Genomic DNA, 16,622 nt, shown 5'->3' with positions numbered 1-16,622 from the left:
GTTGTACAGCTCTTCCAGAGAGGGGAGGGGGGCGCCGGTGATCTTCTGTGCTGTTCTCACGACTCTCTGTAGCGCATTTCTCTCCGCTGTTGTGCAGCTGGAGAACCAGTTGCAGATGCCGTAGGTGAGGATGCTCTCCAGTGCGCCGCGGTAGAAGGTCACCAGTATCTCCTGCTTGCTGTGTTCCTTCCTGAGGACTCTCAGGGTGTATAGCCGCTGTTGTGCCCTCTTGATGGTGGCTTTTGTGTTGTCCTTCCAGGTCAGGTCATCCCGCATGTGCATCCCCAGGAATCGGAGGGTTGAGACTCTCTCCACGCTCTCTCCGTCGATGAGCAGGGGCTGGATCTCGGACTTTTTCCTCCTGAAGTCTACGATGATTTCCTGGGTCTTTGACTTGTTCAGCAGCAGGTTGTTAACCTTGCACAGCTTGCTCAGTTGCTCTACCTCATCCCTGTACGCCGCCTCGTCCCCCCCCGAGATGCATCCCACCACGGTGGTGTCGTCTGCAAACTTTACGATGGAGTTGCTGGGGTGGACGGGGGTGAAGTCGTAGGTGTAGAGGTTGTAGAGGATGGGGCTTAGCACGCAGCCCTGGGGGGACCCAGTGCTGATTCTGAGGGCTGTGGAGGTGTGGGGGCCCACCCGCACCCTCTGGGGGCGGTCGATCAGGAAGTCCTTGATCCACGCACATATAGAGTGTGATAGACCCAGGTCTAGTAGTTTGGTCACTAGCCTGTCTGGAAGGATGGTGTTGAAGGCGGAGCTGAAGTCCACGAAGAGCAGTCTCGCGTAGCTGTTTCCCCTCTCCAGGTGGGATAGAGTGGCGTGGAGAGTCGTCGCGATGGCGTCCTCTGTGGACCTGTGGGCTCTGTAGGCGAACTGGTATGGATCCAGGTTGGGCGGGAGGCGTGTGAGTATGTGGGCCCGGACTAGTTTCTCGAAGCACTTCATGATGATTGGTGTGAGTGCCACCGGGCGGTAGTCGTTTAGGCAGCTCACCGTGCTTTTCTTCGGGACTGGGATGATAGTTGAGGTTTTCAGGCAGGGTGGGATGGTGGCCTGGGACAGGGACTGGTTGAAGATGTTGGTGAAAACCCCGGCCAGCTGGTCGGCGCAGTCCCTCAGCACCCGTCCCAGGACGCCATGGTAAAGGTCGTCCCGGTGCTTGTGCACTGTTACGTCCACATGTGTCCTTGTTGTGTTTCCTTCCCTTCTGTGTTCTCCTCTATCATTCTCCATCCAGGTGTTGTCAATTGGCCAATCATTCCCTCATTCATCATCCCACTCCCATCCAATCAGAAGGCTGCCCATTCTCCAATCAGAGGGCTGCCCGTCTGTTTAAATGCTCCTCCTTGTCTCCCATTGTTAGTTGACTGTTTGGTTGTGTTTTGTTTGTTAGTTTGTCAACTCTTAGTTTCTTAGGTTGTTTGTGTTTTCGTACGTACCTTTTCTATTTTCCATTTAGTTGTTTGTTTAGAGTAAGATTAAGTTTGGTTGTTTGTTTGTTTGATTTAGTATTGACTTCAGTGTATTCTTTAGTTTTTGTATTGTCACACACTAGCCATAGGAAACAGGCGTAGGTGAGATACCCTTGGGTATACGGTACATTCCATCACGTAGACTCATCTATGTTAAATACATTAGGCAAAGGAGCGGCTGTCATTATGTAGAATTGTAATCACTGGTAGTGTCTCACTTTATTCTTTTGTTTCTTTGGGTTGACACCGCTCATAGTCTACCTGTTGTCCTATGGCTTGTGTTTTTGTACACCACCATTACTTTATTAAATCATTGCACTTTAGTTCGTTCGTGTTGTGCCTTTCTTTAGTTATTTTCCCTCCCACATCTACAAGTGGCAACTTACATTACACCCTTTATGTTACGGCTCCCCCTACACCCCCTAGACGTAGAGCCATAAGACCTGGGGTTCGTAACATGCACTATGGGGAGCGGACACTAGACACCTTCGCAATCCTCGACGATGGGTCCGAGAGGACTATGCTACTACCAGCAGCAGCTAAGTCTCTGGGCATAAAGGGCAGTCCTGAAGATCTCCCCCTGCGTACAGTCCGTCAGGACATCCAGGTGCTCCACGGACACACTGTGTCTTTCCGTGTCTCCCCAGCTGCCAACCCTCAGACCAGCTACAAGATCAATGGTGCCTCAGCTTAGCTCAGCATACCTACCCTATCGACCGCTATCGACCGCTTCAAGGGAAGTTTACACACCTACAAGGCCTTCCCATACCTAAAAGCCAAGCCATCACTCCTCATAGGTTCCGATCAGCCCCATCTGATAACACCTGTTGAGCGAGTCAGACTTGGCCCACCTGGGGGCCCAGCAGCAGTCCACACCAGGCTTGGGTGAACTCTTCAGGGCCCCAACCAGTTCACGGGGCGGCCAGTCCACCCTGTGCAATGTCTGTTCACCTAATCTCCGCCAATGACGGATGAGCTCTACAAGCATGTCAAGCTCATTATCCGGCAGATGTGGGATAAGCAACGTGGTTGAGATGACGCCAACCTACCCGCCGAACTCCTGCAAGCCTGGTTCAGCTGGGAGGACGAGCTTGAGTCCCTACCCCTCCTTACCTTTCCGCGTCCATATGTGTCTGCGGACGCCAACCTAGAGGGTGCCACTCGTGAGGTGCACATCTTCGCAGACGCCTCCGAACAAGCTTACGGAGCCGTGAGTACACCAGGGGAAGCATGAGGACTGAAGACAATGAAGGTCAGATCCACCTGTCCTTCATTCTTGCTCACTCACGAGTAGCCCCACGACGTCTGCATTCCATCCCACGCTTGGAGCTCTGTGCGGCTCTTACTGCGGCACAGATGGCTCGTGCCCTTGAGAAGGAACTTACCGTGATAGTGGCTCGCACTGTGTTGTGGTCAGACTCCACTACAGTGCTAACCTGGCTACACTGCCAGTCTTGCCGCTACAAGGTCTTTGTGGGAGCCAGAGTAGCTAAGATCCAGGAGTTAACAGAGAACTGCACCTGGCGTTACGTAGACTCAGCGAATAATCCTGCGGACGATCTGACTAGAGGGAAGACCCTGGAAGCCCTTAAAGATCTAAACCAATTGTCACAAGGACCTCCTTTCCTTCTACAGAACTCAGACACCTGGCCAGAGAGCCCGAGCGCCAAACCACTCGAGGACAACGCAGAGCTTCGGAAGGCCGCCTTCTGTGGGGTAACAGTCACCTCACCCATACCAAAGAGCCGAGATGGCAAGGTGTAACACTTGGCAGGAGCTCCTGGACGCCACTGCCCAGGACCTTCATGGAGAGAGCCCTTCCAGCTCTCAGCCAACTGCTGAAGAGTATCACCAAGCAGAGATGATCGTTCTCCAGCGATCCCAACAGCAGTCCTTTCCTGAGGACTATAAACTCCTTGCAGCAGGGAAACTAGTCTCATCTGGTAGCCGCTTACTTAAGCTAGCTCCTGAAATAGACACGGTCACAGACCTCATCAGAGTCGGCGGTTGGCTCAGACGCCTAGAAGGCCTAGAGGACTCGACATTGTACCCCGTTGTTCTGGATGCCTCACACCCAGTCACACGCCTGCTCATCCAGAAGTATGACAGTGACCTGCACCATCCTGGGCCAGAGAGAGTCTTTGCAGAGCTGCGGAGGTCATTCTGGATAATACGTGGGCGGGAGGCAATCCGCAAACACCAGCATGTATGTGCCGAATGTCAGCGCTGGAGAGCTAAGCCTTCCATCCCCAAAATGGCTGATCTTCCTGCTGCCCGTCTCCGACTACACAAACCAGCCTTCCACTCTACGGGTGTGGATTGTTTTGGGCCCATGTTGGTGAAGGTGGGCAGATGCCATGAGAAACAGGATACCTGATGGCCCTGAGGCGATTCATCGCCAGAAGAGGAACCCCTGCGGAGCTGTGGTCAGACCAAGGGACCAACTTCAAGGGTGGGGAACGGGAACTGAGAGAGGCCTTTGCAAGCATGGCGCCAACCTTGCAGAAACAACTCGCCCACCAAAGGATTAAGTTCCAGTTTAATCCCCCAGCAGCCCCACACTTTGGCGGAGTGTGGGAGAGAGAAGTCTGCTCTGTCAAAGCTGCACTCTACACCTGCGTAGGGACCCAACCTGTGCAGGAAGATGTCCTCCTGACAGTGCTCCTGGAAGTCAAGTTCATCCTCAACTCCAAACCACTGGGTTATGTATCTGCTGACGTTGCGGACGCTGACCCTGTGACACCAAATAGTCTGCTCATGGGGCGGCCCGATGGACCGCTCCCCCAAGTGGTCTATCTTGAGTCAGAGATCATGGAGTTCATCGTTCATCATATTATAGCCTACTGAGTTACTTACCAGTCAGAGACAGTATTAATAGCCTTATTTACAGACGATCCAGGAGTGACATTCAAGCATTAAGTAATTGACCAACAAATATATACCGGTAACTAACTACTGGAATTCAATACAGTTGGATAAAAAAAGTACATCTCCTCGTCTTATTGTGTCCTGACCGATGCACCATCTTGTTTACAATCTACACCTGAAAAAACTAGCCCTACCCTATTACCTCACTAACATACAGTATGCATGCGGTCACCACTATGCTAAAACATCCCTACTCAGTGTACCTTAGTTACTCACCCATCATGATATTTTTACAGTGGCTTCAGAAAGTATTCAGAGCCCTTCACTTTTTCCGCATTTTGTTGTGTTATAGACTCAATAAAAAAAATGTATAACAACAATTATTTTGTAACCAAATACGTTATTCGTGAAAGCACAAATAATGTGATGGAAACAGATAAAGATTCTACCCAAAGTTGCTCATTAATATTCCTATTGTGTGTTTTTGTGTGTGGATCGTAGAGGTGTACAGAGACGTCATTATGTATCTGTCTGTTCCTGTTCAACGTACAAAATTATCGGTATCTGTATTTGGATAGAACACCGGAAATGGCCGTGGTTTATACCGAAAGTCAATCTGGCAAATGTTGTATTTTCTAACTTAATATTAATTGGCAATGCAATTTGTGTCTTCGAAGCATCAAATTGATTTAATATTGGCATATTATTAATTATGAAATATATTCCCATATCCACATACTGTACATTGCATCTCTCTCTTTTTTATTTATAACTTAACTAAGTTTTATGAACTGCCTGAACCCACCACCACCCCCTTTTAACTGGGGGACACTGAACAATCAGAAACTGATATATTTTTTTTAGAACTATTTACACTAGTAAAGATATATAGAAATATATCCTTTAGTTGAAGGGAATAATCTTAAATTCCAATGATGCTGCGTTCGTATTTCTTGATGTGTTAACGTTACTGCAGTTTGCTAGAGAAACATGAATTACTACTTGCGATGCGAGAGTTTCACAGTGAGGCAGCTCTCAGCCTGCTGCTTTGCGCTGACTCGGTGGGGGCTACAGAATATAGCATCACTTTTCAATAATGTGTAGTAAATTAAATGACTAGTTAGTTAAATCAAAGTCCTATGTTGCAAAGAGAATGTGGCCATCTACAATGATCAAAATGTATGCTGGCCTTCTCTGACAGCTAGGAGTTCTCAATGCTAAAAGCAGTTTTACAGAAACTTCCTATCTCACACCCCTTCTTCAAACATGCTCATAATAGGCTTTAATATTATATATGATAATATCATTGGATTTTTCTTGATGTTCTCCGTACCTTAGTCTCACCCATCCAAAAGTGCTGATGGGAAGTGGTGTATCAGGTAAATCTCACCAGAGACGCAGAATCCACGAATAAAGTGGAGTGCTTCAAATGGAGGTGGGGATTTCAACCAGATTTTTGTACACACTGCTCATCTGTGAAATGCTGGCGGATGAGGAGGGAGCCTGCAGCAAACAGAATTAGGGAAAGCCAGGTCTTGACAAGGTTAGTTCTTGTCCTTATTTTGTATTTAATGTGTTTGCATTTTGTATGTTGTTCAGGGCTCACTTGAATAAGAGACCTGTGTGATTTCCCAGTATTAAAAAAAGGTTAAATAAATAAATACAGATGTAGAGCTGCATCCTATGAAGGAATAATGTAAGGACCCTTTGTAAGGAGTCACCTTAGACAGACTAGGGATGTGTGATTTGGAAATGAGAGGAGACATAGGAGATTGTGTGCTGACTCGAACACACTCTCAAAAGCACACACGTTTATCATTGTCTCATGATACACAGGCCTATGCATCCGTCAAAATGTATTTAAGAACCAATGTGGCCCACCCACTTACTTGGATAAAAACAGGAGTTAAGTGCATGTTTTTCAGCTTGACCTGGTTTGGCCTCTTCACAGCACCAGCAGAGTAATGGGTGAGGGTGGGGAAGGAATTCAGTGTAATCTAGGTGATGATCTCGAGAGTCTGACTCACTCGTTAAAATAATGTGGTAGAATGCATCCTCCTTGCCAGATCATTAGTACACAAGTTCCTCTACATAACAGGCAGCACTAAGGCAATTGAGAATACAAAAATACATGTGCAAAATAACATGCAAGTCAATAACTGAGGTTTTACACATCGAAGGATAATAGTAACAAACAACAGCAGCATTGCTCTTGGTGTGCCAGATAATAGTATTAAAACAGCAGCTGGTTCGAAATTCGGGCCAAATGCTTACAGACCAGTTCTTATCTTTGGGTCGTCTTTGTACTGACGACAGAGGTACAGAATGTCCCTGGGTAACATTCAAGAAATTCCAGGGGCAGTTTGAGTCCAAAAGGGAAATTAGGAGAAGCAATGACAACTGAAAACTAAGCCTGTTCAAACAATCTCCTAAGTCTCTGTTTTGAATTGTACATGATTCCTCTGTACAGCCTCAATCCATCATTTGGAAAACACCAAACGTCAACCTCAACATATAAAGACGAGGGATGGGGTTGGAGAAATGTTACTACACTCAAATTCATAGACAGAACTCTGAATGCATGGACATCAACATGAAAGTTTGATACATATTCTGAAGCTATACAGTGTTTCTTTACGTTTCTGTTGGTAAACGTTGGAGTAAAGAGCCTTATATTTTGGAATACAATGGGGTATGACAAGCTGTATGGATGAACGTACTAATTTACTCTAGCAATAATCTTCAAGAATCAATGGGCAGGTATCATAAATGTATATATTCAAAAACAACTTCGCAAATTATGGCATTAAAAATGTAAGTACTCTTTACTCCCTTGAGGAAAAACTCAGACATTTAAACAGGACCTTCAGCACAAATTCAGGCATTTAAACAGGACCTTCAGCACAGAATCACAGAGCTTTTCCTGCTGCCACAAAGCATCTGGAAGGCATTTCCTGCAGTGCACTTGAAGGCAGACATCTTGACACACTTTCTACCTCTGGTTCTGCCCTGTCACAAGAAAATGCAAGTCTGATTCAATTGTTAGGGTTGTTAGGGCTATTATGTCCTAAACTGAGGATGATTTAAGGACACTATTTTGGACAATGAGACTGAAGATGGAAGATTTCTTATTTATATGGAGAGAAGGGTTAGAACATGTTAACATAGGGTTCAACTTTAGCCGTGTATGTAAATCTAATCTGCACATTGCGGGTAAATCAAGCCAATATCACAGCTGATCCTCACCATCACCCCAAGCAAAGAAAAAGTATACTTCAGTGTATTGAAAATAGATTAGAGAAGTAATTAATATACTTAAAAAACATAAACAAACAACTATACCTACCTCAAGTACACTAAAGTTGTACTGACTTTGTATTTGTGTGTACTTACACAAAGTATACTTACTTTAGTATACTTACAAAAAGTATTGTCCTTAAACGTGTCATTTGTTAAAGCCTACTTAAGGCTTTTTTATAAAAAGTATACTCATGTCCTTAAATATCTATCTGGTCCACATAATCTTATTATACGTATATTATAAGTATACAAAACATATGAATTAAGAGGGGTTAATTTAACATATTTCAAGTATACTTAGTATGCTAAACACACATAATATACCGTTTTACCATATTAAATACAACTTAAATAAAATGTAAGATGGGTCATTTTAGTATCCTTTAATATAAGTTAAATTAGCCTAAGTATCTTTTAACTCAATTGCACTAGAAATATACTACTTAAGTATACTAAAATGAATAAATATAAATGAATACTATAAAGTATATATTTTTTGCTTGGGATCTCGTCCTGGAAGATGTACTAGGTGTACCAGGTTTAGTTGTTGTTCAACACTAACTTACAATCTGAAAATGGGAGCACCCATTTCCTGTGGCATCGACAATGCTGGCTGAAGCCCGGAGGCACATCTAGCTGTGTTTTTGTATCTTTATTACAGTCATAGCTAGGGAAGATAGTCTGCTGGGGGAGGAGGGGGAGGAAAGCTACAGCCGCAGTAAAACAGCATCTGACACCTCCTGAGGCAGTCAACTTATTAACGCGACATAAATAATTGAAATGGAGAAGTGTTGAGCTGATGAATGTAGGCTATGCATGTACATGCTAATATATCCTCCCTCTGTATACAATCAATCCAGTATTGCATTACTGTAGTGTATAAAGAGGTGGTCTGGGGTGCTCATTCCTTTTATACCCTTCATAGAGTTGCATTTGGATTGCTACATTATTAGATACGTTGGTGCGTCATCAGAGAAAGATTTATGTTGAGAGAAGGGGAGCGGTGAAAAATTAACAAATGGTTGCAATTTACAGATCAGTCTTGAGAATAGCAAATAGCACTGAAGTGATAAGAGTTGGAGGTGGTGGTTGAGGTCTGAACTATTGAACATACATTTCCACTGTGGTTGGCCACCCACCAGCTGAGACCCACTGGTTACTGATCGTCTCCCATCAAATATCCACTGTCTTCAGATATGACCCTGCCCACCACCTCCGCCCATCCTTCATGGATGGATTCTTCTCCGACTTCCTGTCTATTTCCCTGGGAATCAAGATGGTACTATGATTTATATGATTTATATGTCAATTTGCCCATGACAGCACTTAGTCTGCAATACAGAGCCATGAGCTTCAATGTAGTTAGTGAAGACAGTAAATATACTAGTTTTGATAACACTGTACTTTATATTGAAGCTATTTTGTCCATGATAACACCACATTTTTCATTAGAGAATTTGATAAGATTTGCAGTAGAGATACATCATATGAAGTATTTATCAGATCAAGTATTTATTTAGGGATAACTGACAAATGATCACATTCAGATTTTTGAGAGAGACATACATGTACATGGGGCAACTATTAGTAATTTAGTAATTGATTATGATTAATAACTTAATTAAGAGTAGAACAAGTGTTGTGTACCTCTATCTAACCAAATTAAGGACTATACTGTTTATGTTTCATTTTATTTTTTTTATAATTGTTAAAAAGCATAAAATCATGTTATTTGCAGAAAAAACGAGTACTTCAACAGTGTTTGACCCTGGCTGCTACAGAAGGCGGATGCACCTTGTTAACGTCTTTGGCCTCTTTAACACTACAGCGATGTCCCAGGTGGCTAGCCTGACTGAGCTGTCAGCAGATCTGTTGGGCTAGCTAGTGTGTGGGAAAACAGTGAGTCACTGTCACGCCAGGCAGGCCTAGCCCCCTGGGAGTCCCAGAGCAGCCTGGGACAGGCAGGGGAGAACCCTGTCAAAGCACCACTGCATGCTCTTTCCTCATGCAAGCTCGTTCCTCTTCAGTGTTCAAAACAGCCTGTTGGTGGCACTTAACATGCAGTCATATTTCTTTAGTACTAAGTATTAAGTACTAATTTGAGGAATACTTTTTTCTATGTAATATACATATCTCTCCTTTCTGATCAGCTTGGCATTTGAGAGGTGACTGAATTAGAGCCAGACCAACCTATGGACCTAGTCTAGAGTTGAGAAACACTGGGCAACACCATGTGTACAAAGAGCACAAACCAAACAAAACTGTGAAGGAGGAGTTTATTTTGTTTTCTACGCTTCTACTCTAAACGTTGGTGATGCCACCTGCACATTAAAGTTAAAATAGCAGTACAGTGAGCTAAGGTATCCAGATCTGTACCCTCAACTGCATTGAAACCGGCCAGGAACCCTCTATCCGTGAAGTTACTGTCTGACACCCAACTCAGCTCAGCCAATCTGGAACTTTGTGCAAAAACAATTACATTTTAGGAAATATTGTGATTTCAGGAACCTAAAATGTCAATTTCAGTCTATCCCTTGCCTTTCCAGGCCACAGTCCTTAGGCACTACTATGTGTTCCATCAGGTCCATGGTACGGCATCCTGTAGTAGGAACAGATACTCCCCAGCATGTCCAGCTGTCCTCCTGCCTGCCCTCCTGCATGGGTGGAGCCTTGAATCAGGCTTTGGCATGGGAAACAAAACCTGCCAAAACACCCCGAAAAGGTGATGGAAGCACCCGAAGCAGCAACTATACTCACCCCCCATCTCATCTCTCAATGCAAACACACACTGTCCTCGTCCAAAGAATTTAGCAAAGCTTTAGCTTTTAAAATCGGGCTTTGTAATAACAAATATGATATACACCTTTAAAGAAGTTACAAAAATGACCAGAAAGACACAATCAAAAGGCACAAGACAGTGGTAGTGGCTGCTCTGCAAGCAGACTGTAAACATTTACCTGCAGTGGTCGGGAGTGACGGTGTAGGCTCAAGTGTATCCAGAAGGCAGTGTGTAAGCCTCTAAACAGTGCAACTAGACAGTAGAGCACTCCCTCTGTAGAAGTCACATATCTTAAAACATTGGATTCAAACTGTGTGATAAAGCTGTAAAACACCATACCTTTAAAAAAAAAGTACATTGTTGGTAGCGTATGCAGCGGAGATACAACTTGTATAGGCTAAATAGTTTTCTCTCTAGCGTACAACTCTGATAAAAGCACATTCACTACCTTCCAACCAATGCAGTGTTTCTGGTGCCCTCATTGATCAATAAATATACTGCAGAAACCGAATATGACCTGAAAGTAAATTCAAGCATGAGGGTCCCACCTTCTTTACTACCCCCAACCACCAAAAACAAAAATGTCCAGCCTTTCAAAACAGTAGATACCATGAAAGGAATCCATGCTTTTGGAAAGAATTCATGTTTATCAGAGTGTTCGCTCTCGCTCGCTCACTCTCCCTCTCTCGCTGTTGATTGTATTGCTAATGGTGGTGCTGGTTAGCATCTGCCTGTGGTTCACTGACTGACAGAAGGTAAATGGTCACTCAGATCAAATCCAACAAATCAGAAGGGCCATTTGAAAAGCCCTAGGCGTTGTCATACTTCTGCAGGGCCTCCTCTAGCTTGCTTGTGATCTTCTGGAAGAAGCCGATCTGCTGCTGCAGGTAGTGCTGCATCTGGGACTTGAAGTCACGCACGCGGATCTGGTGGAAGTGCTGGATCTCGGCCAGTGTGGCGAAGGAGATGATGTTGCAGCGCTCGTTGATGCCGTCCGCCTGCGGGCTCTCCATCTTGCCCTCCTCCACATGCTTCTGGCTCTCCTTCACCTTGGTCAGTGCTCCTGTCAGGACAGTAGAGAAGAGAATCAAGGTTAGTGATGTTTTTTTTGTGATTAAGGATTGTAGCACCCTATAATGTAATCATTTCCTGATAATGTAATAACGCCTGATAATGTAATAAAATGTCCACTTAACTCCATCGAAAATGTAATAAAACCCAATCATGTAATAATTGACCAATAATGTAATAAAATAACCTGACTGATATTGTAATAACATTTTTACTGATAATGTAATACCTTATTACATTATTGGGAATTTATTACACTTTCAGGTGGGTCTTTTTTTTTTTTAACTGATAATGTAATACTTGACAGATAATGTAATACTATGTTCATTTTCAATCCAGAGTTCTACATTTAGTTTTTTAAGAATCTAAGACTGTTGTATACACTGGATTTAAGAATCTAAGAATCTTATTTACACTGGATTTGAAATGACAGACTTGCATATGTGCAGATTACTCAGGGACATGAACAAAACCTTTGGTAACTCTTCATTTGAGGAGGGTATACAGTGGGTGCAGAAAGTATTCAGACCCTTTCAGTTTTTCCACATTTTGTTGTATTATAGCCTCAATTTAAAATGGAATGCTCAATAAAAGTGATCAATACAACTTTTTACCATTTCAAATACCATTTCAAATTGCAAAACGTCACGTTTGACGTCAGACTTAGGATGTAGGACGCAATTAGGGCGCAATTTTTGCGCCCCGGCCGAGAAATAGGAGACAGCCAATTGGAGCGCTGCTACAGCTCACGTGTAAGCCAAAAGTATTTGGCCTGCCATAGACTTGCATTCGGCCGGCGCCCCGACTCCTCCCCCTATGTATTTTAACAGTGAATTTTACACACACACAGATAAAATGTTTATTGTATTGGAGGATTTTTAATGAATGCTGATAGGCGCCGATAGAATATCAGCCGCATTTTGTGAATAAACAATGTTTATTTAAAAAAAAAACTTTTACAAATCACAACTAGGAAGTGAAGGTGGGGGCGGCGCCCCAGCGCCCTCTATCGGCCAGCCGCCACTGCATAAACCTCCTCCAGGGGTGGTTTAAATATAATTGCTAATCCAGGTTTAAACTAGGTTTAAAATTACTGGTGCAACAGACTTGATTTAAATCAGGTTTAAACCTGGATTAGCAGAGGTTTAGATTTAAACCAGGATTAAATTAAACCAGGTTTAAACTAGGTTTAAGCTAGGATTAAAGTTTGGTGCAACAGGATTAGTAGATAAGCCCTGATTTAAACCAAGATTAGTTTTAAACCAGGTTGGTGCAACCCAGCCTAAGACTCCATTCAAAGTTCAGTGTGTTCAGCATGCTATTGTGATCATGGAGAATTTCAGTTTGGAATTTTAACCCATTGTGACGCGGAGATATTCGGCCTTAAGCGACGGGTCCCCCCCCCCCCCCTGCTGAGCGTTTTATGATGTTCCATAAATCTGCTTATCTCGTTAACGGTACATGACTAAGACTCCATTCAAAGTTCAGTGTGTTCAGCATGCTATTCTGGTCATGGAGAATGATATTCGGCCGTAAGTGACGGGTCCCCCCCCCCCCCCCCCCCCGCTGCTGCGCGCACCACCGCTTCCTGCTGTGTCGATCGTGATAGGAGTGCCGTATCGACACCATTCAAATGGTTTCAGATTCCCTGTCCTCTCCCCTATCCGGACACGTTTGAATTGTTATCCTAACCCACGGTAAACCACAGTTATTAACCCGCAAAGGGTGCCTCCGGGCACCGTGTTTGTCCGTGAATAACACCGGCTATGAAGGTGGTAGGGCGATGCATAATAGTGATCAAAAAACATATTTTTGTTATGCTTGTTGTAAAGAAAATGTCTATAATGCATTTAAATGACAGTAAACTAAGATAATACGATGGTTATCATACATTTTCAAATCTTTATTAATAAGTAATTACAGAAAAGGTAAATGACATTTCTGTCATGACTTCCGCATTTTGGCCGACGAGAGAGTCGGAATCTTGTCGGAATCATGTGCTACCAAGCGGACCAATCACAGAGCTTACGGTTGCGTAGAAACTGACGCGTACTTACATTTTTGGAGAGGTGTGCGCCAACCCTCTCCGTAGGCTACGCAAGGCTACGCGGGCCTACGCAAGCTACGCCGTAGCCTACGCCGTCGATTTTACGCAGGAGCGTAAACTGGGCTTAAGTCTCCCCAGGCCTCAGGGTCACATTTTTGTTACTCTCCATTTTCTCAATGTTTTATGGCAACCTGATCTACACAGAGTCTCATTGACTCCTATGCAAATTAGAAACCCTTTAAATCATTGAAATCATTCAATACTGATTAAGCCCGGCACTGTATACCCAGTAAAAAAAAAACAAGAGTAGTCAGGATGACCTTGAGGGCTTGACCAAAAATAGTCTCAAGATTCTTGGCATGAACTATTGTGATCCAATCTATCTGAGAACTGGGATCAAGTCTGTGGGCATTGTTAAAGGCCATGAGAATGTGAAAGCAACTGAATAAAACAATCAATCGATGCATTTCCTCAACAAGTAATAAAAGATTTTTACTGGCAAAGCTGTTCAAATGTTTTTTCTTTATACTATGTATAAACGTTTTGTTTTTCTAAATGGTAAAACCAATACACAAATATCCTAAAATAAGCACAGTATAGAAACAATACACAAGTCACCGGCTAGTTTTTCATTATAGCTTTTGCAGATCCCAAGATCACATTTTGGCTTGTTTGACAAATTCACGTCATGAACACCCTTAACCACACCGCTTTCAAAATATGTATTGGTGAAAATGATTGCTCAGCCTTGCTCAGAGGAAGTGGTTTCAACATACTTAACTGCAATCTTGGTGGGAGAGTACTTTGCTACTCACTATAGTATTCATGGCGAGGTCATACATCTATAAAATAATGATATATGATAACTTTAAGTCCTATTCAGCCCACTTCAGTACCAACTGGGCCCAAAGGGTTAACTGCCTTGTTTAGAAGACCCAATTGCAAAGACGCACCTGGGTTTACTCACAGGCCAGTCTCCCCACTTATCAGAGGAAGGGGTGTCCTTGTATTGTAGTCAGCTTGCCATGCATTGAGTTCTGTGCATGTGACCCTCTAGTGCCCCAGATGAAAGCACAGTTGCATCCTAAATGTTGGGCAAATATCTAGGCCTAGGCCTCTTGCCAATATTGACATTCATCAGCAATGTATCTTTAAGAAAACAAAATCTTTGAATTAAATGTACATTTAATTGTTGTGTCCTTCTCTTCACATTTACACCAGTGGGGCCCCATTGTATTTTTCACTGTGCAGTGTTGGTGGACACAGGGTGTCTCTTAGGGGCTAGTGACTCCAGAGGGTCAAACTATTTGCTTTTGTGTTTTTTTAAATAACTTTTGCAGTAAAATATAAACATAACAAAGAAATGTTTGTTATACCTCGGGTGGAGGTATCTCAACTTTTGAAGGCTTCAGTTCCTCTACTATTAAAGCGTTTACCTTTTGATGCACTTTACATTTGTGCTTAACTCTGAATTGTCTTATGGCAATGTGATCGTTTTAAAACCAGTCTTTTACTGTGGTTATTTAAAGGCGAAGGTCTAGTTTTGCACTTTTTTTGCACTCTGTGGCCACACTAAAAATGTTTAGTTATTTATGTTTTCTATTTGTGGCAAATATGTGCAAGGTAACAATGGTATAAGCTACCCAGTTTATTATTTAATTATGAAGTATTTCCAAACAGCTAGAAGTCATTCATTTATATTTTTAGGATTTTAGACATTTTCCTTAGGTGGGACGAAAAAAAGCAGCCAAATCATCCCCTCAATTCCGTAAATAACTTTCTCAACTAAGCGTCCATTGCAAATAATGTTGCATGATTTAAATTGAATAATAAATGACTAACTAAAGTGTAAAGTGTTACAGTGTATTCTACAGTACTTCCCTGTTCCCAGTGTAGTTCCCTGTTTCTGTGGAGGAAGCATTAGATTACATTAAGCATTATTGATTACATCAATAACTGGTGATATCATCACAAGAGGATATAAATGATGATCTGATGATGACCTACACTCTTTTGGCTGCTCTCCTACCCTGAACCCCTAACAAAGGGAACATGTGTGTTTTTGTTATTTAGGTGTATAATTTCTCTCAATGCCATAAGTAATGAAGCTAGCATCTACTTTCAAATCCAAATCCCCAATGCACAATTTCAATGTATTTTGGAAATGCAGTGTTTCCTCTACATGCATTTATTGGTGGCGGGCCGCCACGAATGAATTTGCTCCGCCACCAAATGATTCAGACAGTCCACTTTGATTCAGGCTGCGCAGAAAGGCAGCGAGTTATTATGACCGGAGAACTGAAAAAAAGCATGGGTCCCTGAACGCTCCGCCAATCACTGTGAGTAAACTGACTCTGAGAATGTCCTCACGTCACATTTTACCGTAATACCCTATATGTTGGTTGAAGTGCAACATCTCAGCTTTCAGGGACAGTTGGATTTTTTTCGATAGCACAAACCGTTTAGAAATTACGGTAATTACATGTCGGGTGCGGATTTGTGCTGGTGGCGGTACATTCGGTGCAGAAGTGGTATCTATACCAGATAAATAATAACCATTTGCTTACGTAATTTTTCGTTTGTTTACATAGTCTGAAACTACAGATGGTAAGCTTTCAAATGATGCGTCATACATTGAAATCGGAAAAAAAATCAAGACGACACGAGTATTTGAATGTTTGTTTGTATCATGTTTTGCTCAAGAATGGTGACTGCTAAAAACGCTGCTACTAACGTTTCGTTCTAAAACGAAAGTATTGTAACGTCCCCACTTGGACAGTGGTTGAAATAATGACAGATAGCTTCTCTCATGTAATCTGTGCGTTTAATTGTAAACTATCTCATACACAACTTTCTTAGTTCACCCGAGCTCTCTCTCCCAACGGTCTCAATAACACACACAGCATCACAGGGGTGCATTGGCACACAACACAGTAACAGTGCGAACATGAACTCAAGCATTAATGAACATTAATGAACAGGGTTGTTCTATCTAATTTATTATGTTTGTGTTATGCTAATAAATGTAGATCCACACGGGTATACAAACTGAGATCCGTTTACTGTTAAGTGCCATTCA

The 16,622-nt window shown here is 43.0% G+C and overlaps 1 protein-coding gene across 1 annotated transcript in view; it reads right to left on the bottom strand.

The window, feature by feature from the left end:
* Nucleotides 1–9,491: 9,491 nt before the first annotated feature.
* The window catches only part of snx18a (sorting nexin 18a), a 37,098-nt gene continuing 29,967 nt past the window's right edge, over nucleotides 9,492–16,622 (bottom strand). Inside the window, exon 2 of the mRNA XM_080531129.1 lies at nucleotides 9,492–11,488. Coding sequence (XP_080387255.1) covers nucleotides 11,235–11,488 — 254 coding nt within the window. The 3' untranslated portion in view covers nucleotides 9,492–11,234. The remainder of the gene's footprint in view (nucleotides 11,489–16,622) is intronic.

The sequence above is a fragment of the Nansenia antarctica genome (genome assembly GCF_963989245.1).
Source record: "Nansenia antarctica genome assembly, chromosome: 5".
NCBI lineage: Eukaryota > Metazoa > Chordata > Actinopteri > Argentiniformes > Microstomatidae > Nansenia > Nansenia antarctica.
Note: the sequence above shows the minus strand (reverse complement) of the source record. Positions and strands in the feature narration are given on the sequence as shown.